This window comes from Mesocricetus auratus, unplaced genomic scaffold (assembly GCF_017639785.1).
Source record: "Mesocricetus auratus isolate SY011 unplaced genomic scaffold, BCM_Maur_2.0 Super-Scaffold_4256, whole genome shotgun sequence".
Lineage (NCBI taxonomy): Eukaryota > Metazoa > Chordata > Mammalia > Rodentia > Cricetidae > Mesocricetus > Mesocricetus auratus.
The window spans coordinates 50,508,300-50,530,106 of NW_024429182.1; the positions used below are offsets into that span (position 1 = coordinate 50,508,300).

A 21,807-nucleotide genomic window follows, 5' to 3' on the forward strand; every position below is an offset into this window, starting at 1 on the left:
GCTGGGACATGACAGGTCTCCTCAAAGCAGAGGTTTCAATTTCCAGTCTACAATGCAGAAAATGCAACAAGTTCTTTTGTTTCTTAAAAAAATCTTTAATAAAGTCTCACCTCCCCATCTTGAAGGTACGAGATGTGAATTCCAGAGCTCATGTCCTTATGGGCAGCTTGGAAATAGAAGGGACTGCTGTCCAGAAAGCAGTCTATGGCCCCATGTGTCCTCATCCTCCTGACTCAGAATGTCAATGGTCTGGCACCTGGTTACCCTGAGCCACTGCTTATAGTCTGACAAAAATGCAGGTAGCCAGCGCATGGAATTTCCCACACTCTCAAAATCATGGTTTTTTAATGGATGAGGGCACATAATTGATGATATACTTTGTCCATGGGGTTCACACCAGAGAGCCAGAGCAGTGAGCAAGAAGTGGGTGAGTTCACTCTGAGTCACTAAACACTTTATGGTGGGGGAGCTGTTCGTTAATCAAAGAATTCCCTGCTTGCTTATTAGACATCAATTCGGCCTAAGAGTTCAGAATCATTAAGGAGTCCACTAAAACACGACAGTGTTAGTTTAAAGCTGAAGGGGATGGGCTTGTAGAGGCCGGGTGCTTAGGTTCTGCCTGAGAGGAAGCCCTGACATAGACATGAGTTAAGAGACCAAAAGGGGTATTGGGAGCCCAGTTTATCTCCCAGGTGTCGGGTGGACGGAGAAGGGAACCACGGCTGCTGGCTTCTTGCTAGTCATGATGCGCAGAAATGAGGGCTTGTCCGAATACAAGCGTCCAGGACCGCCAGGCCCAGTACACGGGCTGGTGGAAAAGGGCAGAGGAAACTCCAACCAAGAAATATACCCAGGCTCCAGTATTCAAGAAGCTGAAGGAATCGTCAGCATTGGGTTGCTGAGAAAGGGATGGAGGACAACGCCAGTGTTACATTGTGTCTGTTTACTTCCATCAGGACAAAGACCCCCCCAGCAAGCCCCGCCTAAGTTCTCAAACAGTTTAAGGGCTCCATCTTGTTGGTGCATGCCGTCCACGTTTTCCAGGCCCTTCTAGAGTCATAGGAGAACCCATCTCTAGCCTTTTTGGGTGACTTCAGTTCATGGAATAAAACCCACAGGAACAATTTCAGATCTTCCATTGGAATCACTCCTTCATTCACACAGTGGAGACCGACTTACATATTTTGAATATTCATCTGAAATCAGTTAGAATGGAAATTTCAATTTTTCTGGCAATTATAAATCCTAAGTGTTTTTTAATAGTCTCATTGGTTATTCTTTAAATTGAAGATTTTTAAATAGTAAGGAACAAAGTTGACACATGTGATGGTCAGGGTCAATTGTCAACTTGACAAAATCTAGAATTACCTAGGAGATGTGTCTCTGAGTATGGCTGGAAGGGGTGTTCTTAATTGAGTTCACAGAGATGGGAAGACACACCCTGAATGAGGACACACCGTTATATGTGCTAGCCCAGGAATGGATAGAGGAAAGGGAACTGAGCTAACCATGCACCCACTCACTGCTCTTTTACTCTGAATGCAGACAGAATGTGCCTGGCTCTCTCAAGTTCCTCACCCTGGTGGACCATTGCCTGCAACTGTGAGCTAAGTGAGTTCACAGCTGTTTGTGTGGAGTTGCTTTTGTCTACGTTTTTTATCAAAGCAACAAGAACAGACTCTAAGTCAGAAGTCAGTGCTGAGAAGTGAGGTCACTGCTGTGGTGAACCTCACCAGGTGGTTCCGCCTTCTTTGCAAGTGTTTTGAAGCTAGAACGTGCAAGTTTGGAATCTGGAGTCAGGAACCCTGGAGGGTGGAAGCAGGGCTTAGTGAGATCTGGTGGGATCATAGAAGAGGAGAGTGCTGAGGAAAATGCCCGGCTCCTGGGGTTTCAGAGGGAAGCAAGGACTCTATCAGGAACCGAGCTGAGGACCATTTTGTGACATTTGGGACAAGGACCTGGCTTCATCTGCCCATATCCTGAGAAACCGAGTGAAGCTAAATTGAAAGATTATGATCTGGTTTGTTTGACTGAGGAGTTAGGACAGGGGAGTGTTAAGAAGGCAGCTGAGGTTGGCAAATAAAATACATTCTTTTAATTTTGAAGCATATGAATTAGCTGTCTGTGTGTCTGTGCATGGGTTATGTGTGCTTGTGCCCACAGAAGCCAGAGGACAACACTAGAGTTAAAACTTGTTTTGAGCCACCATCATGGGTACCGGGAACCAAACTGAGGTCCTCTACAAGAGCAGCAAGTGCGTTTAACCACTGAGCCACCTCTCCAGTCAGATTAAGGTGCAGCTGGTCTTAAATAGCGGGCAACAGCTTGCCTTGATGTCCTCTCCACCCTCCCCTCCCCCAAATGACACGTGGGTCTGAAAGGGCAGGACTGAGAGAGACAGAAGAAGGTAGAAACATCTGAGAACACCAGAAAGAGTTCCTGGGAAGAGGTCTTCATTTCCAGAACTGTTCTAAAGGACTTTCCAGAATGTTTCTGATAGTTTCCCAGTGCCACAAAATAAATTTAGCCTAAGAAACAAACAAAGGAGTAAGATTAAACAAATAAGTGAAATGGCCCCAACAGTGCCTGGCATACGCGAGATTCGTACCAGTTATCAGTTCCTCCCCTGCTGAGGGTGTGGGGGTCTTCATCAGCTATAGTGGACAAATGTCAAAGGAGGTAATTAAGCACATTCCAATCTTCCAGAAACTCAGTCTTCTTAAACAGGGCCACTGAGTGAGGAAGGCGAGGAGGAAGAAAGGAGTAATCTTTGCCCTGCAGTTGCTGGGGGCTCTTCCTGCACTCAGACTTCGCAGCATCTTCAAGCAGATAGAGGTTTGGGTCTTATGCTATCCACCACTGCTGAGATGACAGCACCTGCAGCCTTCGCTCCCTCCGCCAAAGCATGCTCCACCTGCAAAGCACAGTGGTTCACGGGACAGTGGGCACCAGTTTCAGGCTGGCATCCTCCCTGGCTCCCACCCATCCCATCCCCTTCAGGACCCATCCATCCTGGAGCCTTTTCCTGCAGGAGAAGACTACGTCTCCAAATCCCTCAAGTTTCCAGAGACCCAGCAAAGGGGGCATCTGAAGACAGGCACCCAAGGCTGAGCAGGCTCCCTTTCCCCAGGCCATGAAACCTCTAGCCTTTTTCTTCCCCAGGAACCATTTGACACAGGATCTGCCTCCAGAGTAGTACATGGTGCAAAGGATTTCTACATGGGACAGGCTGAAGCCACTGAGGCCCTCATTCAACAAAAAGGGACCCTGAAAACCAGGGAGGTTAGTTCAGTCTCATGACTCCTGGGCCATGAGTCTTCAGAGGACTACCACGCCCTCCACGGGGGGGGGGGTCTTTATTCACATGCAAATGTTCATGGGAGGAAGATCCTTCATACTGGAGCCCAGCAAGCTTCCAGTGCAGAGCCTCCGGAGAGCAAGCACAGCAAGCAGAGTGGAGAGGAGGATGGGGGGGGGCAAAGTGGACAGAGGGAATGGGTGCATGCTCCGAGAGTAAGTAACAGTGGGGAGATTTGACCCCACTCTGTGCAGAGAAGATACAAGTCACAGGAGAGGCAAAACAGAAAATGATGTTCCGCCTTTAATCCTTTGTCTTGTTTTGTTTTTTTACCTATTTAAAAGGAGTTGCACCTTTCCTCTGCTCATGAAGGTTTTGTTTTTTAATAAGGGTCAACTATTAGTGAGAACAGTTTAAACTGTTACAGATATTTAGGCTTCAGGGCTCTTTCACGTGTGCTGTGTGTTATATGTTGCCACTGGCCTGTCTGAACTAGGCAGACAATATGACAAGAACTGGAAGGAGGTATACCTATGCCCAGCATCAGAGATGACCTGACAAAACCCAGCAAAGCACAGTGAGGAGCCCCTGCGAGCGCTCGGGAACACACCTGCTGGCTCCTGGGCACGCCGTATCTGAGGTCATTGACAAAGTGCTCGCAGTTCCCCTCGATCAGGCTGTACTGCACTATCTTGTTGATCATGTTTTTTGTGCGCTGCATGATCTTGTCCACTGGGAGGGGCAGGTATATCCCATCCAGCTTGTTGTTGATCTTCCAAGAGCAGCCGTGCAGTACATCCTCCAGCCGGCTGTACTTCACCACAGCACGGTTGCTGAAGATAGACGTGATGCTGCCCACCTCAAACTCCTCACCTGGGGAGCAACAACAAAAGTTGGGAAGCCTCAAGGAGTAAGGGGTCTCCCTAAGACCTTTTGTAACCTAATTCCTGTTAAGTTCTCAATCAAAATACCAACTAGGAGCTTGGCAGAGGAGAAGGGATTGGCATGGAGGACCAGCTCTCCCGAGGGATACTTTTCTTGGGGATGAAGGGAGGGAATGGGCATATAGGTTGGAGGGTATGCACACATATGCTGTTGTGCATACATGTGTGGAGGCCAGAAGTCAAGATCGATTGTCTTCCTCAACCACTCCCCATCTTAGCTTTTGAGACTGGATCTCTCACTGAATGAAGAGCTCACCTATTGGCTAGACAGGCTGACCAATGGGCTCTGGGCATCACCTATCTCTGACATACACTGATTTTTACATGAGTGTTGGGGCTCTGAACTCAAAATCTCATGCTTGTGCGGGAAGCACACTATCAACTGAGGCAGCCCTCACCCAAGAAATCTTTTGTCCTGAGTTTCATACTCTGTTCACCTCCAGAAGAATCTCATTAGTGATTCTGGAAATACCTTATCGCCTGGCCCTGGACTAGACTGCATTGCCCAGACCCTGTCTTAGAAACTGAGTCTTGTTCCTAAGCAGATGTCAATGATCCCCACCATCTGTGTGTCACCCCCAGGTAAGGCTCTGTCATGTGCATGATAACAGTGGTTCCATAACATGCCTCCCCCTGCAAGGAAACGGCGAAGCCACATATTTAGATCTCTGGTGCCTACTCAACCACCATCCACTCAGAGCAGGCTTGCGTTCATTACCACCAAGGAGGGGCTCTGCAGCTTCAGGAAAAAGAAACATTTGAAAGCTGCTACATTCTCTCACACTCAGTGTTTAGAAGACATGGAACCTGTCTAAGGCCACATGGTAGACATTAAATACCCTCTACAAGTGATGATTTTCAATATTCTCATCAAAAGGAAATGATAGATGGGGTGGAGTGGCTAAGTGGATAGGGCATTTACCCCACAAGCATGAAGATAAAAGTTCATATCCTCAGAACCTATAGGACAACCAGGGGAGAATGGGGGCTGCTGTAACCCCAACACTTGGGAGGGAGAGATGGAAGATCCCCAGGGCTATCCAGAATTAGTAAGCTGCAAGGTTCAGAGAAAGAGTGATCAAGAAGACACCTGATATCGAGATGTCTTTTGACATGACGACATTTCAGGCCTCTACATGTGAGTGCAAGAAAACATGCATGCACACAGAGCCCAGTATATGCACTTACACATACAAAGAAGAAGAAACAATATTAGAGGAGATGGATATGTGTGGTCATTGCAAAGCAGTTGGAATCACACTGCATCTCAACGACGTCTACCACTATTGTATCAACTAAGGACAGGACATTTTAAAAGATAATTTATCCACAGGAGCCACCTGGATGGTTGCACATAATACATGTGTCTTTTTCTAAGTTTTCCAAGAGCAAAAAGAAAAAAAGTCCCTCATTGTATTTCTGTGTACTACAAGAAAATCTGATTTCACAAAAATTAATTTAGCCTCATTAACAGCCCTACTTTGCCCCTGCAGTGGCCACAGAGGAAGATGAATTATGGCGCCACTGTCATCATGAACAGACACAGAGATGACAGAATTTTCTCTTAGAGAAGGAGCTGGTGGGGAGAGGATCACTGCTAACCATCTCTTTAGCTATACAAGTGCAGTGTTTCTGGGCGCGGCTACAGGAAAGGGGTGGAGATGGGTCTTTATGTCATGTTTTAGTGTTTTTACTTATCCTCTCAGGATTCCATACAACGTATTTTGATCATATTCTTTCCCCTCCCTCAGCTCCTTCTCTCATCTCTTTCATTAGGTTCCTGGACAGAAAATGGAGACAGGAAGTGGATGGGGCTGAGAAGAGAAGGAAGAGGAAGGGAACTCAGCTCTGCAGGAGAGGGAGAAAGCTGCAGGAATCAAAGACCTTGGCAGTGCCCTTCCATGATTCCATTTTGAGCCAGCAAGAGCTACATAGGACAACAAATCACCCCTCCCCCACCCCAGCCACACCCCCCAGGACCAGACTCCTGAGATGGCCACTATGAACAATGCATTCTAGTCCACATTCAATTTTGAGTTGTTTCACATTCATCTGTGACCTCCTGCTATTTTCACCATCTGGTTCCTTGTCAAGTCTCCACTTCACTTTAAACCATGGGGCATGAAATAAGAACCAAGTAAACATTTAGGGTAAGGCAGCCAAAGCACACTGGAATATCAGGAAGATGAAGGCTTCCATCTTGGGCAGGAAGGTGACAAAAGATGATATGGCTGTGGGGCGCAGCAGTTAGGAACAATGGAAAACAAGTGACGTGTGAGCAACTACCCTCCTTGGTGTCTTTAGAAACATGATGAAGGACACTAAATGACTGACTTCAGAAACAGGTTGAAGGGAATTGTAAGGACACTCTGCGCTCCTGTCATTCTTAGTGCTAGACACTTGGTGCTTACTCATAAACAAATAAATGTCCGGGAATGTTTTTGTGCTAAAGGGCCGTGACTGAGGACCAGCCACAGTGATTGACTATCCTTGTGTTTACTCTGCTATCTTCCATAGCAGCAGTATATCGACTCTTACTCGGGGGAGCCAGGTGAACCACACAATCATCTTCCACGTAGATGGCCCAGTGTTCATAGCCAATTCGAAAAATCTCAATCAGGTCTCCAGGTCTAGGTCTTGGTTTGTTCTATGATAGGAAGAAGAGAGAGACAGATAAACTGAACATGTCCAAGGGACTCCAGAGGCACAGGCCAGCCTATATATAGGTCACCTCACTGTGGTCTATCACTTGACAAAAATCCAACCTGACCCCTCTTCACCAGAAGACCACAGGATGTCCCCTTCCCTGACACAATATTGGGGTTGTCTGTGTTGGTGATCAGTGTGTTGACTTGTGTGATATTTTGTTTGTGCTCTGACAAATAAGTTTGCTTGGAGTCAGAGGGCACAGCTAGCCACTAATTGACCATGGAGGTTTGGAGGACTCTAGACAAGAGAGACAAGAAGTGATAAGGTGGGGGAGAAGGGATATGGGTCCTTTTGGATGGAGGAACAGAGAGAGGAAGGAAGCAACTGGTGGTTGCTCCCAGTTATCTGATCTTCCAGGTTTTTAACCCCATATCTGACTCCTGATTTTTTATTGATTAAGATTAATTAAATTAATGCTTCATCTGGCATCCAACTTTAGGGGCATGAATTCACAAAATAACCACTTGCCCATGGCTTTACAGCCTCTGGCACCCGCTGGCACAGCACATGGCAGGGACTGCACCCGGCAGAGTCACTGCACTGCCAACTGCCTTTCCCTTTGTTCCCCAAGTCCTCTGAGTGAGGTTGGGATGGTCCTGTTGGAGTCTCTCTAAAACAGTCTCCAGCTGCCACCCGAACTCCAGAGGCACCTGAGCTCCAAACATCACTGGACTTATCCTCACTAGACTGGCTGGTTCTGCCGCCAGACAGCTCCCAGCACACATGTGTCTTCCACACCATCTCCTATGTGTACTTTCAGACAGCCAGCTCCCTCTCCCCAGTGGGCTGTGGGCCTCCCTGAACCCCCTCCCCAGATGCTGCAACATGAGGTAGCTGGCTTGACACCCACTCAGGTTCTACTGTGGTTGCAACCACCACACACTTAGCTCACAGCTGCACACTAGCAGCTGCAGCTGTGCACTGCCTGTGTTCTCCGCCCAGCTGGGCACTGCCTGTGTTCTCCACCCAGCTGTGCACTGCCTGTGTTCTCCGCCCAGCTGTGCGCTGCCTGTGTTCTCCGCCCAGCTGTGCGCTGCCTGTGTTCTCCGCCCAGCTGTGCGCTGCCTGTGTTCTCCGCCCAGCTGTGCGCTGCCTGTGTTCTCCGCCCAGCTGTGCGCTGCCTGTGTTCTCCGCCCAGCTGTGCACTGCCTGTGTTCTCCGGCCAGATGTGCTATGCAGCCCACACTTCACTGTCATCAGCAGCAGATTTGCTGAGACAACTGGGAATTCTTAAGGGGGAATTAGGTTTTTTTTTTTAAAAAGAGGGTTTTCCCATGTTAAAAAATGGGAAACATTATCACAATGGAGGGAGTTAGGTTTCTGTATGATTACACAATGGATTGTTTAAAAATGGAACAATTAAATGAGGGGATAATTAACTTAGATTGGATTTACATAATGTCAGTTATAAACATTATCTTATAAACATTATCAATTTGATAATTCTTGTTTTATCCTAAAAATAGTTGGTTAATATGAGTGCCAAAATACAGGCCGTAGAAAAGGTTACTAAAGAAAATAATGCCATTTTGACTGATAAGTTACAAACTTTAAGAGATGTTCAGACAAAGACAGAGGAATTTAAAGGAGAACCAGCCTCAGCATTGCATTATAAAATTAGAGAGAAACAGCCCAAGGTCATCAAACAGCACAACCTTCATTTATTCACCTTACAGAAACAACTGCCAAATGACATATATACCCAAGGCTGTGTAAGAGCTGACTGGACCCTGTGGAACTGTCAAATTTGAGGAGATTTAAGGAAGTGTGTGCGTGTTTCCCTTCTTTGGGATTTGCTGGTGTGAGGTTATCTACTGCTTCTTCAGGAGGTAAATGTTCAGCTTTTAGGGATTGGAACTTTATATCAGGCAAAAAAAAAAAGAGCATGAGATGGGTCAAATGTATAGGGCCAGAGGGACAAAGAGGAAAATTAAAGCCATATGCAGCTAACAGCAATGAATTTATGGGGGTGTGATTTGTTACAGCAATAGAATACCCAGAATAGCATTCCTCCGATCTCAGAAACAAACCATAAACTAATGTATGCTTCCGGGGAAAATATTCAAAGGTATTATAAAGAAGAATCACTGACCATTCAGGTTGTACAAAAACAGGACACAACAGCCTTACCTGTATGGGTGGAACAGAGGCCTTTGCCATCAGAAAGATAACAGGCCTTAGAACAGATAGCATAGCTAAATGCTCAACATCCTGAAGAACTGAGCAGTCCTTGGAAAGCTCCTGTATTAGTTATTAACAAGAAATCTGAAGCCGGGCGTTGGTGGCTCACACCTTTAATCCCAGCACTCGGGAGGCAGAGGCAGGAGGATCTCTGTGAGTTCGAGGCCAGCCTGTACTACAGAGCAAGTTCCAGGACAGCCTCCAAAGCAATACAGAGAAACCCTGTCTTGGAAAAAAAAAGAAAAAAGAAATCTGGAAAATAGAGAATGTTAACAGATTTGAGAGCCATAAATAATGGAATTCAGCCAATGGAATTCCCCAGCCTTCTCTATTACCTAAATGATGGTCTATTACAGTTATTAATTTAAAATACTTTCTTCACTATACCTTTACAAGAAAAGGATAGAGAAAAATTTGCCTTCGGGGTGCCTACTTATAATAATTCTCAGCCTGTTAAGAGGTGTCAGTGGGAGATTCTCCCACAAAGGATGCTAAACAGCCCCACCCTGTGCCAACATTTTGTACATTGGAAATAATTCATAGTTTTCTCAATCTATAATTTACAATTATACAGACAATATCTTTCTAGTTGTTTCAAATATAAATACCTTAGAGAAAATATTTGAAGAAGTAAAGAAAAAATTACCTTACTGGGGATTACAAGTTGCTCCTGAAAAAATACAAAGGGGAGATTTTATTAATTATCTAGGATATAAAATAGGTTTACAAAAAAAATATCAATCCCAAAATGTAAAAAATCAGAAGAGAACAATTGCTGACTCTTAATGACTTTCAAAAACTGCTGGGAGACATTAACTGGCTACAGCCCACAACTGAATTAACAACTCAAGACTGAATAATTTATTTAAAACCTTACAAGGTGATAAGGACTTAAATATTCCAAGAGAATTATCAGTGAGGCTGAGAGAGAATTGGCTTTGGTAGAAAAGAAATTACAGGATGCACATGGGGATCACTTGGATCCAGAACTTGGTGGTATCCTGGTCATACTACCTTCCACACAGTCTCCTACAGGAATTCTTATGCAGACAGAAAATAACGTCTTAGAATGAATATCTTTATCACACAAGCAGAGTAAAAAATTAAAGACCTTCAATTACCAGGGCCTAACGAAAAAAATTTTCCCCTAAACTTAACCTTGTCCTCTGCTCTGCCAGCATCTCACCAGGTCCAAGAGACACCAGATTGCACATAGCCTGGACAGCAGTGAAACAATCAGATACCCCAGGATGTGGCCAGTACCCCACCTTCCTCAGGTCCCCCAAAGATCAGCAGGAAGCAGTCTCAAGATCCTGATGCCCTCATTTTTCCTAACCTGCCATGCCTAACTCCTCACCTGTTTTAATAAATAAAAAAGGGAAGAATGTTAGCATCCAGGACCTGGCAGAGTGTGTCACCGCTGCCAGGTGGCAAGCAGTCCCAACAGTTCCCTGTAAGAGACAAGCTCCACCCACTCCCCCCTCTCTCCCTGCTGTTCTTCTTTCTCCCCTGTCTCCCTTCCCTTCCCCCAATAAAACTTCCCACACAAGCTTGGTCTGCATGACATGTTTGTCCCTCACCTACTGTGGGGCTTCTCTCCAAGGTCCAATCTGTACAAAGTAAGACTGACAATGCTCCAGCATATGTCTCTAGTAAAATGAAAGGCTTTTTTGATATTACAATGTAAGGCATATTACAGGTGTTCTACAAAATCCTATAGGGCAAGCAGTTATAGAAAAATTCCTATCAAATTCTAAAAGAAGATGTTTAATACTCTGGGTCGAGCTCCGGGAGTCCAGTCAAAGAGAGAGAGAGAGGAGGGATTGTATGAGCAAGGGGGTCAGGACCATGACAGGGAAGCCCACAGAGAGAGCTGACCCAAGCTCGTGGGAGCTCATGGACTTTGGACCAACACCTGGGGAGACTTCATGGAACCAAACTAGGTCCTCTGTGTGTGGGTGAGAGTTGTGTGACTTGATCTGTTTGTGGGACCCTGGCAGTGGGACCAGGACCTATCCCTGGTGCACGAGCTGTCTTTTGGAGCCCATTTCCTATGGTAGGTAGTGGAATACCTTGCTCAGCCTTGATGCAGTGGGGAGGGGCTTGGTCCTGCCTCCACTTGATATGCCAGGCTTTGTTGACTCCCCTTGGGAAGCCTTGCCCTTTCTGAGGAACAGATGGGGGAAGCAGATGGCAGGGGAGAGCAAGAGGAGGGGAGGGAAGGGGACTTATGGCTGATATGTAAAATGAATAGAAAATGTAAAAGAAAAAGAAAAAAGCAAGAAAATCCAACAACATATTGGCATACCAATGTGAGACTCAAAAATCCATCTAGAGCCTGACAAAGCTGAAAAAAAAATGGGTGTCTCCTTTAAGAAATCCCTCTGTACAGCAGAGCACTTAATCTGCACTTTCACACTAAGCAGAAACAAAAAAATAGTTTTAAAAAATGCCTGCCACAGGTCAGGGCATTGGCATTACAAAGTTGGGGGTAGAATGTGGTTCCTGGTCAAAGACACCTCTAACTGGGCCTTGAGCTTTAGACTTGGCTTTCATGAGCCTAGAAGCAGGCAGACCCAGCCAGGAGCCATGCAGAACATGCAGCTGCAGATTAGCAATTTAAACTTTGCTCACACAGTCAAAAAAGACCAGTGATGCGCAGTAAAAGAGGTCCAGATGGGGAAAAAAAATCTCTGAACAGGTTACAGGGTGTTTTGCAATGTGCATAGGCTTAAGAAAATGCGTATATGCAGTTTTAGAAAGAAATAGTTTTTAAAATAAAGTCTTTAAACAGACAGTAAAAGTAATATAAAAGGAAAAAGAACACATAAAGATGGGACATACACAGGGAGTCTGGATCCTGTGTGCTATTGTGTTGATTTTAAATTCTTTGAGTGCTGATACGCACACTGCCGCTGCCAAGAGTCATGACATTAGGAGAGGGACTGATGACAAAAACCAGCCTAGATGTTTTAAGTATGCCTTAGCAAAATGGAAGTCAAAAAATGTATTTGTAAAATGGAACTTAAGGTGTATTGCTTTGGAGAAATGGTTTTGCTTGTGTTTCCATAGAAAACAAGAGGCTTTGTATTTGTCCCAGTTTAATATGGATCTGGTTTGATAAAGGGAGACCTTCTGAAAATTGACAGGTGATATCTATCAACAAAGGTTACCACAAGGACTTGGCCATTACCTAAAAATTTTCTCAGGGACCCTTATGTCTTGGCCCCTAGACAACTGGAAGCATTTTGGAGAACACAATACTCACATTCCCAAAAATGGTGTGGGAGACTTTTGGTTATTTGGTTGGTTATAGTTTCTTATCGTTTAGGAGGATTTAGGAATATAGAATAAAAATATAACTATTAATTTCAGATGTTTTTACATTGGTGTGGATTTTGGTATAGTAATACAAGTTTAAAATTATTTTTCTTAGGCTGGGTGGTGGTGGCCCACGCCTTTAATCCCAGCACTTGGGAGGCAGAGGCAGGCAGATCTCTGTGAGTTCGAGGCCAGGCTGGACCGACAGCCTCCAAAATAATACAGAGAAACCCTGTCTCGTAAAAACAAAAAAAATATTTTTTCTTAAATATATACATATATATTTATACTCTTGTTTAGGGGTATTATGCTTATGCAGTTTGTTTTAAAAATGCAATGTATAAATAAGAATGAAGTTAGTAGTTAATCTATAATAATTAAACTTCTAGTCACATTAGGTATGTTAAATATGTATAGTTTATAGACGATTTTCAAACACTTCAAAGACCTATATGATATGGTATTTAAAATGTTTTGTTAAACTAAGGTTTTTCATGACAATGAGACACATCTGCCCTTGGCAACACCAATTTACTTCAGAGATGACGGGCACTGAAGAAACTCCTTATGGGGTTTACTTTCATTGTGACAAGGTTAGCCACTGGGCATAGAAACTGCTCTTGCCTTTGACTGCTAACAATGTGCTGTACAGACTGGACATGCAGGACACACAGGAGAAAGACTGTTGAACTTTCCAAAACAAGGCAGGACAGTCCTTCAAAATTCCTGCTTCACAGAAGAGTCCACCAGATAATCTTCCAGACACAGAGGAAAGTGACTGATGAAGTTTGCCAATATAAGGCAGGCCAGTCTTCAAATTTCCTACTTCAGTGGAAAGTCTGCCAGATACTCTAAGCCTGTGGGCTGAAGATGGATGCCCCAACATTGCAGAGGACCTTTGGGTGACTGTCTAGGCAGCCAGATGTCTCTATCATTTCTAGAGTTTTGGAGGTTGCTGGCAATGCATTTTCTGTTTGCTCAGGTAATAGGATACCCTTCTGGGGTCTTTGGAGTTAAAGACTAGATAATTATATCTGCAGTTTTCCTTAGTTATGATAGAAAGTAAGTAGATTATGTGTAAAACTTTGGATTCCCTAAGATATGATAATACATTATTTTCTTCTCTGAAATAACTACAAATGGACAGAATATTGTTAATAAATCCTATTAATAACTGTCTTGTGTATAGTTTTACTATGTTAAAGTTAAAATTTTTCTTTCTATTTAGATAAAAAGGGGGAAATGCTGTGGCATATTATTATTTTAAGGTATGTTACAGTTGCTTATGCTATGGAACATTTGTTTTAATGATAAAAAAGAAAAAATATGCTTAATAAATAGAAAGGGGTAATAAAGACCCTCAGAGATAAATTGCACAATGCTTTATTAACTTTAAATTTTCTAATAGCCAATGAGAAAGGAACAACAGCTGCTGAGAGGCATTGGACAATAGAGAAAACTGTTGAATTAAATCAGACTGTATACTTTAAAGATGTGTTGACCTCAGAATGGAAACCAGGATATGTGTTACATTTGGAAAGGGGTTTTGCTTTCCCAGGAGAAGAAAGCTATGGATACCATGAAAATTGATAAAGATTGTATTTAAACACGAGAGAACTCTTGATTAGCAGAGGAGATAGTTCATCAAACAGCATGATTATTCAATCAGTTAGATTATTCAATCTAAACTAACTTATAAAACTAACAAATGCTTTTCATTTGATCATATATAACTCGACAAAAAGGAGTATCCGCAAAGTTAGGGTTGGGACAGGTTTTTGTTTTCGTCTTTCCAGGAGAATGAAGGCAGCCAACTGAGGAATCTGAAGACCACTGGACAACGAGACGTCTGAAGAAAAAGGATGAATCACCCAGAGAAAATGTCCCAAGAAAAGGAGTAAATTGGACTATTGGTATATCACATCTTCAGCAGGATAAAATTTGTGGATCTCACCAAATGTTTGTTTCTGCTTTTCTATACCAACATATAATACAAATGGTCTTTTTGTAGTCCCAGTTCAATTAAAACTTAAAGCTGGCTTTGTAGTTGGAGTGTGGCTCTCTCTAAACCCATGCATGCTTGTTAAAGTAAAATCCAATGTCTGTCTCATGTCAAAAGAGCCACCTGATTTGGAACAGAAGCAAAACCAAAATTAAGGGACTATCCTATTGACACTAATCTCATAATTCTTTGTTTTTATTTTGACTCTTTAACACTTTTCTTAAGGTATAAGTATTATCTCAGAATTTATAAAATTAATATGTATATTTAAACTTTTTGTCATGATATTAGTGGTCATATAGAGTACTAACTAATTCTAGAAAAAGGCTTCATCTGTCTTCCGTGCATGATTTCAGGTTTGAGTTTCTATCAGGTAACTAGGAATTAAGTTTTGTACTCTGAATATTCATAATCAGTTATGGTCCTTTAACCTCTTTGAGATTTGCTGCATATGACATTTAAAAAGTTTCAGTTTTCTGCAGTGAACCATAGTCATGCCTAACAACGACCTTTGAAGTCTCCAAAAGAGTGATGGGGCCCCACAACAATCATTCTGCTGGGACTATGGCAACACCACTAAGCTGACAAACACCACTCAAAGGTCGGCTTCAGACTACAAACTGCTCAGGGCAATTTCAAGATGGCTAGCTGAGATGGCCCAGTCTCACAGACTACTCCAGCCAGGACTTGACATAAGCCCTGCACTTTCCCATTAAACAGAGACTGGACAACAACTGTCCAGGACTTGATAATTATCTCAGTTTTTTCAGGGTCCCCTAAAGATGCTGTTATCCCAGCCAAACAGCAGGAAACAATTTTAAGAACATGATGCCCCATTCCCAAGAGGTAGTGCAGGCAGATTTGATCATTCAATGGGCTGTGGATATCTATCATCGTTTATCAAGTTGTTATTGGTTACGGTAAGGAAAAAAAGGCTGAACAAAAGAAATTAGATTCAGGGTTCTTGTTCTAAAAAGGAAAAGGGGGAGGATATAGATATGATAGGATAAACCAAAAAAGCAACTACTAGTCTTAAATATTTTACGTTGGTATGGATTTTTATATATTGACATAAATTTGAGGTTATTTTTGTTATGCTGGATATATGTTTCTACTCTTGTTTAAGATATATTTGTATATTGATACTGTACATACATTTCTACTCTTGTTCAAGGTATTGCACCTATACAGCTCATTTAACAATGGAAAAATGGGAATCAGCTTATCACAAGATCCAGCAATTCCACACTTAAGGCATATACCCAAAAGATGCACATTCACACAACAAGGACATCTGTTCAACTATATTCACAGCAGCATTATTTGTAATAGGCAAACCTGGAAGCAACCTAAATGCCCCTCAACTGAAGAACGGATAAAGAAAATGTGGTACATTTACACAATGGAGCACTACTCAGCGGAAAAAAAAAACAATGGAATCTTGAAATTAGCAGGCAAAGGGATGGAACTAGAAGAAATCATCCTGAGTGAGGTAACCCAGTCACAGAAAGACAAACATGGCATGTACTCACTCATATATGGATTTTAGACATAGAGCAAAGGATTACCAGCCCACAGTCCACACCGCCAGAGAAGCTAGAAAACAAGGAGGACCCTAAGAGAGACATACATGGTCCCCCAGAGGAGGGGAAAGGGACAAGATCTCCTGAGCAAATTGGGAGCATGGGGGGAGGGGAGAGGGAGTTAGAAGAAAGAGAAGGGGAGAAGAGGAGGGGAGAGGAGGACATGAGAGACCAGGAAGATTGAGTCGAGGTAAGAATAAATGAGAGCAAGAAAAGAGATGCCATAATAGAGGAGTCACTATAGGTTTAACGAGAAATCTGACACTAGGGAAATCTCTAGAGATCTACAAGAATGACCCTAACTAACAATCTAAGCAATAGTGGAGAGGCCACCTTAAATGCCCTTCCCCAATAATGAGATTGATGACTACCTTATATGCCATCCTAGAGCCTTCATCCAGTAGCTGATGGAAGCAGAGGCAGACACCCACAGCTAAACACTGAACTGAACTCCTGGAATCCAGTTGCAGAGAGGGAGGAGTGATGAGCAAAGGGGTCAAGACGAGGCTGCAGAGATCCACAGAAACAGCTGACCTGAACAAGGGGGAGCTCATGGACACTAGACTGATAGCTGGGAAACCAGTATGGGACTGATCCAGACCCCCTAAACGCGGGTGTCAGTGAGGAGGCCTGGGCGAACTATGGAGCCTCTGGCAGTGGATCAGTATTCATCTCTAGTATGCTGATGACTTTGGAAGCCCATTCCACATAGAAGTATACTCTCTCAACCTAGACACATGGGGGAGGGCCTAGGCCCTGCTCCAAATGATATGACAGACTTTGAAGATTCCCCCATGGAAGGCTCACCCTCCCTGGGGAGCAGAAAGGGGATGGGATAGGGTTGGTGAGAGGACAGGGAACTAAGGGAGGGAGAAGGAACTGGGATGTAAAACAAGCTTTTTTCTAAACATGAGGGATCAGGAAGATTGAGTAAGAAGAGGAATAGAGGAGAACAAGAAAAGAGACACATCAACAGAGGGAGCCACTATAGATTTAAAAGAAATCTGGCACTAGGGAATTGTACAGAGATCCACAAGGATGACCCCAACTAGGAACCTAAGCAATAGTGGAGGGGCTACCTTAAATTCTCATCCCATATAATGAGAATGATACTACCTTAAATGCCATCCTAGAGCCTTCATCCAGTAGCTGATGGAAGCAGAAGCAGAGAATCATAGCTAAGCACTGAGCCAAATTCCTGGAATCCAGCTTCAGAGAGGGAGGAGTGACCAATAAAGGGGTCAGGACCACACTGGGAAAACCCACAGAAACAGCTGACCTGAGAAAGTGGAAACTCATGGACCGCACTCTGACAGCTGGGGAACCAACATAGGACCACCAGGCCCCCTGAACATGGGTGTCAGCTAGGAGAACTGGGCAGTCTATCCGGCCTCTGGCAGTGAAACCAGAAAGTATCCCTAGTGCACGAATGGACTTTGGGAGCCCATTTCCCTTGAAGGGATACTCTCTTAGCCTAGACACACAGGAGAAGGCCTAGACCCTGCCCCAAATGACTTGACAGGTTCTGATGATCCCTCATGGAAGTGGATGAGGGATGGAATGGGGCATGGGAGAATGGGAAGGAGAGGGAACTGGGATTGATACGTTGCTTCTATTTTTAAAAAATTTATAGAAAAAGTATCAGAAAATAAAAACCTCCTTTATTTTTTAAAGGAAAAAAAAGAAACTTTTAAAAACAAATAATTAGCCGCCCAAACCCAGGAGAGAGGGCAGAGATGAACAGCTAGCCCTCTCTCAGATCCCCCGGCTTGGGGACTGCAGCCAGGTCCCCTCCCCCTTCCCCCATCCCCATGGATGGACGACCAAGGAGCCTGCAGGGAGAGCTGGGCCACTTCTGCTCACACTCAGGGCAGAGGTCAGAGGTGAGCACACTCACCCTCTCTCGATCCCCTGGCTTGGGGACTGCAGCCAGGTCGACGACTCCCCACCCCCACGGATAACCAAGCGACCAGGAACCTGATAGAGAGCTGGTTCACTTCTGCCCACACTTGAGAGCAGAGGACAGATTTCAGAGGCCAGAAGAGTATTGGATTTGCTTGCACCCACCGAAAGGGAACCCTGGTCACCTACACACCAGGAGAAGAAGAGACTCCTTCTACACCCACTGGAAGAAGTAATGGAGAAAAGGCAATATGAGAACACACTCAGCAACAGAAAAACAAATATGACACCACCAGATTCTAGATATTCTACACCAGTAAGACATGAACACTCCAGTGCGGATGAAGCAGAAGGGAATGACCTTAAAAACACCTTTATGAAAACGATAGAGGCCCTCAAAGAGGATGTGAAAAAAACCCTTAAAGAAATGGAAGAAAAAACAAACCAAAAATCCCAACAAATGGAAGAAAGGGAAGAAACACGAAGCAAAAATTACAAGAAACAATTCAAACAATGCAAGGATTGAAAGCTGACATGGAGACAATAAAAAAACACAGTCTGAAGGAATGCTGGAAATCGAAAAACTGGGGAAACAGACAGGTACTACAGATGCAAGCATAACCAACAAAATACAAGAGATGGAAGAGAGAATCTCAAACGTTTAAAATACACTAGGAGAAATAGATTCATCAATCAAAGAAAATCTGAAGTCCAACAAATCCCTAACACAAAATATCCAGGAAATATGGGACACCGTGAAAAGACCAAACCTAAGATTAATAGGTATAGAATAAGGTGAAGAAACCCAACTCTAAGGGACAGAAAACCTATTCAACAAAATCATAGAAGAAAACTTTCCCAACCTAAAGAAAGACGTGCCAATGAAGGTACAAGAAGCTTACAGAACATCAAATAGAGTGGATCACAAAAAAAGTCTCCTCACCACATAATAATCAAGATCCCAAGCATACAAAATAAAGAAAGAATACTTAGAGCAGCTAAGGAAAAGGGCCAAGTAACAAACAAAGGCAAACCTATAAGAATTACACCTGACTTCTCCATGGAAACTCTGAAAGTGAGAAGGTCCTGCATAGATATTCTATCAACACTAAGAGACCATGGATGCCAGACCAGACTACTATACCCAGCAAATCTTTCAATCACTATAGATGGAGAAAACAAGATATTCCATGACAAAACCAGATTTAAACAATACGTATCCACTAACCCAGCCTTACAGACAGTTCTGGAAGGAAAACTCCAGTCCAAAGAAGTTAACTACAAACAGAATAATATAGGAAATAGATAATCCCACCTTGCCAATACCCAAAAGAGAAAAGGGGTGGAAATCCACATACAATTCCACCAAGAACAACCATTCCAAAACAAATGAGAACAAGCAATCAAAGGTCATTAATATCCCTCAATATTAATGGTCTTAAATCCCCCATAAAAAGGCACAGGCTGACAGAATGGATTCAAAGACAGAACCCATCCTTCTGCTGCATACACACCTCAGCCTCAAAGACAGACATTGCCTCAGAGTTAAGGGTTGGGAAAAGATTTTCCAATAAAATGGCCCCAAGAAACAAGCAGGGGTAGTGATCCTAATATCTAACAAACTAGACTTTAAACTGTAATCAATAAAAAGAGATGAAGGAGGTCATTACGTATTCATCACAGGAAAAATCCACCAAGATGACGTCTCGATTCTGAACATCTATGCCCCAAATACAAAGGCATCTACATTCGTAAAAAGAAACATTACTAAAACTCAAACCACACATAAAACCTCACATACTAATAGTGGGAGACTTCAACACCCCACTGTTACCACTAGACAGGACTACAAGACAGAAACTTAACGAAGAAACAAAGGAACTAATATGACCCAATTGGGTTTGACAGACATCTATAGAACATTCCATCCAAACACAAAAGAATATACCTTCTTCTCAGCACTACATGGAACCTTCTCAAAAATTGACCATATACTTGGCAACATAGCAAACCTCAACAGGTACAAAAAAATTGGAATAACTCCATGTATCCTATCAGACCACCATGCTTTAAAGTTAGAGTTCAACAAGAACACGAACTGCAGGAACCCTACAAACTCATGGAAATTGAATAATACACTATTGCACCATGTCTGAGTCAAAGAAGAAATAAAAAAAAGAAATTAAAGACTTCCTAGAATTCAATGAGAATGAAGACACAACATATCCAAACCTATGGGACACTTTGAAAGCAGTTCTAAGAGGAAAGTTCATAGCACTAAGTGCCCACATGAAGAAACTGGAGAATAGTTACACTAGAGAACTAACAGCACAGTTGAAAGCTCTAGAACACAAAGAAGCAAACTCACCAGGAGGAATAGATACCAGGAAATAATCAAATTGAGGACTGAAATCAATAAAGCAGAAACTAGGAAAACAATACAAAGAATCAATGTAACAAAGAGTTGGTTCTTTGAGAAAATCAACAAGATAGACAAACCTTATCCAAACTCACCAAATGACAGAATGTGAACATGCAAATTAACAAAATCAGAAATGAAAAGGGGAACATAACAACGGACACTGAGGAAATCCAGAGAATCATCAGGTCATACTTTGAAAACCTGCACTCCACAAAATTTGAAAATTTAAAGAAAATGGACAACTTCCTTGATAGATATCACCTGCCAAAATTAAATCAAGAACAGATAAGCAATTTAAATAGACCTATAACACCTAAGGAAATAGAAGCAGTCATCAAAAGTCTCCCAACCAAAAAGCCCAGGGCCAGATGGCTTCAGGGCAGAAATTTACCAGAAATTCAAAGAACAACTTATACCAATTCTCCTCAAAGTATTCCATGCAATAGAAGCAGAAGGGTCTTTGCCAAACTCTTTTTACAAGGCTTCAATAACATTGATACCCAAGCCACACAAAGACATTGCATTGATGCAAAAATACTCAATAAAATACTGGCAAATCAGATCAAAGAACACATCAGAAAACTCATCCATCATGATCAAGTAGGCTTCATTCCAGAGATGCAGGGATGGTTCAACATAGGAAAATCTATCAATGTAATCCACCATATAAACAAAGTGAGAAACAAAAATCACATGATCATCTCACTAGATGCTGAAAAAGCCTTTGACAAAATCCAACACCCCTTCATGGTAAAGATCTTGGAGAGATCTGGGATAATAGGAACATACCTAAACATGATAAAAGCTATATACAGTAAACCAACAGCCAACATCAAACTAAATGAACAGAAACTCAAGGAGATTCTGCTAAAATCAGGAACAAGACAAGGCTGTCCCCTCTCCCCATACCTCTTCAATATTGTACTGGAAGTTCTAGCTAGAGGAATTAGAGAACAAAAGGAGATCAAGGGGATACAAATTGGGAAGGAAGAGGTCAAACTTTCACTATTTGCAGATGATATGATAGTTTACATCAATGACCCTAAGAACTCTACCAGGGAATTCTTACAACTGATTAACACCTTCAGCAAAGTGGCAGGATACAAGATCAACTCAAGAAAATCAGTGGCCCTACTATATACAGAAGATAGGAGGGCTGAGAAAGAAATCAGAGAAACATCACCCTTTACAATTGCCACACACAACATAAAATACCTTGGAGTAGCTCTAACCAAACAGGTGAAAGACCTGTATAACAAGAAATTTAAGTCTTTAAAGAAAGAAATTAAAGAAGATTCCAGAAAATGGAAAGATCTTCCATGCTCTTGGATAGGTAGGATCAATGCAGTAAAAATGGCAATCCTGCTAAAAGCAATCTACAGACTCAATGCAATCCCCATCAAAATTCCAGCACAATTCTTCACAGACCTTTAAAGAACAAGTCT

At 42.9% G+C, this 21,807-nt stretch overlaps 1 protein-coding gene across 2 annotated transcripts in view; it reads right to left on the bottom strand.

The window, feature by feature from the left end:
• Nucleotides 1–328: 328 nt before the first annotated feature.
• Plaat5 (phospholipase A and acyltransferase 5) overlaps nt 329–21,807 on the bottom strand; it is a 39,900-nt gene continuing 18,421 nt past the window's right edge. Inside the window, exons 4-8 of one of the 2 annotated variants that reach the window (XR_005878120.1) lie at nt 9,779–9,802; nt 6,781–6,889; nt 3,909–4,171; nt 2,609–2,914; nt 329–1,196 (exon numbers count right to left, since the gene is read on the bottom strand). Coding sequence is in view for 1 of the 2 variants with exons in the window: in XM_040748206.1 (XP_040604140.1) it covers nt 2,822–2,914; nt 3,909–4,171; nt 6,781–6,889; nt 9,779–9,802 (489 nt within the window). In the remaining variant the exon portion in view is untranslated. Of the gene's footprint in view, nt 1,197–2,548; nt 2,915–3,908; nt 4,172–6,780; nt 6,890–9,778; nt 9,803–21,807 lie in introns of those variants that run through there. The other variant, XM_040748206.1, reaches the window with a different exon arrangement.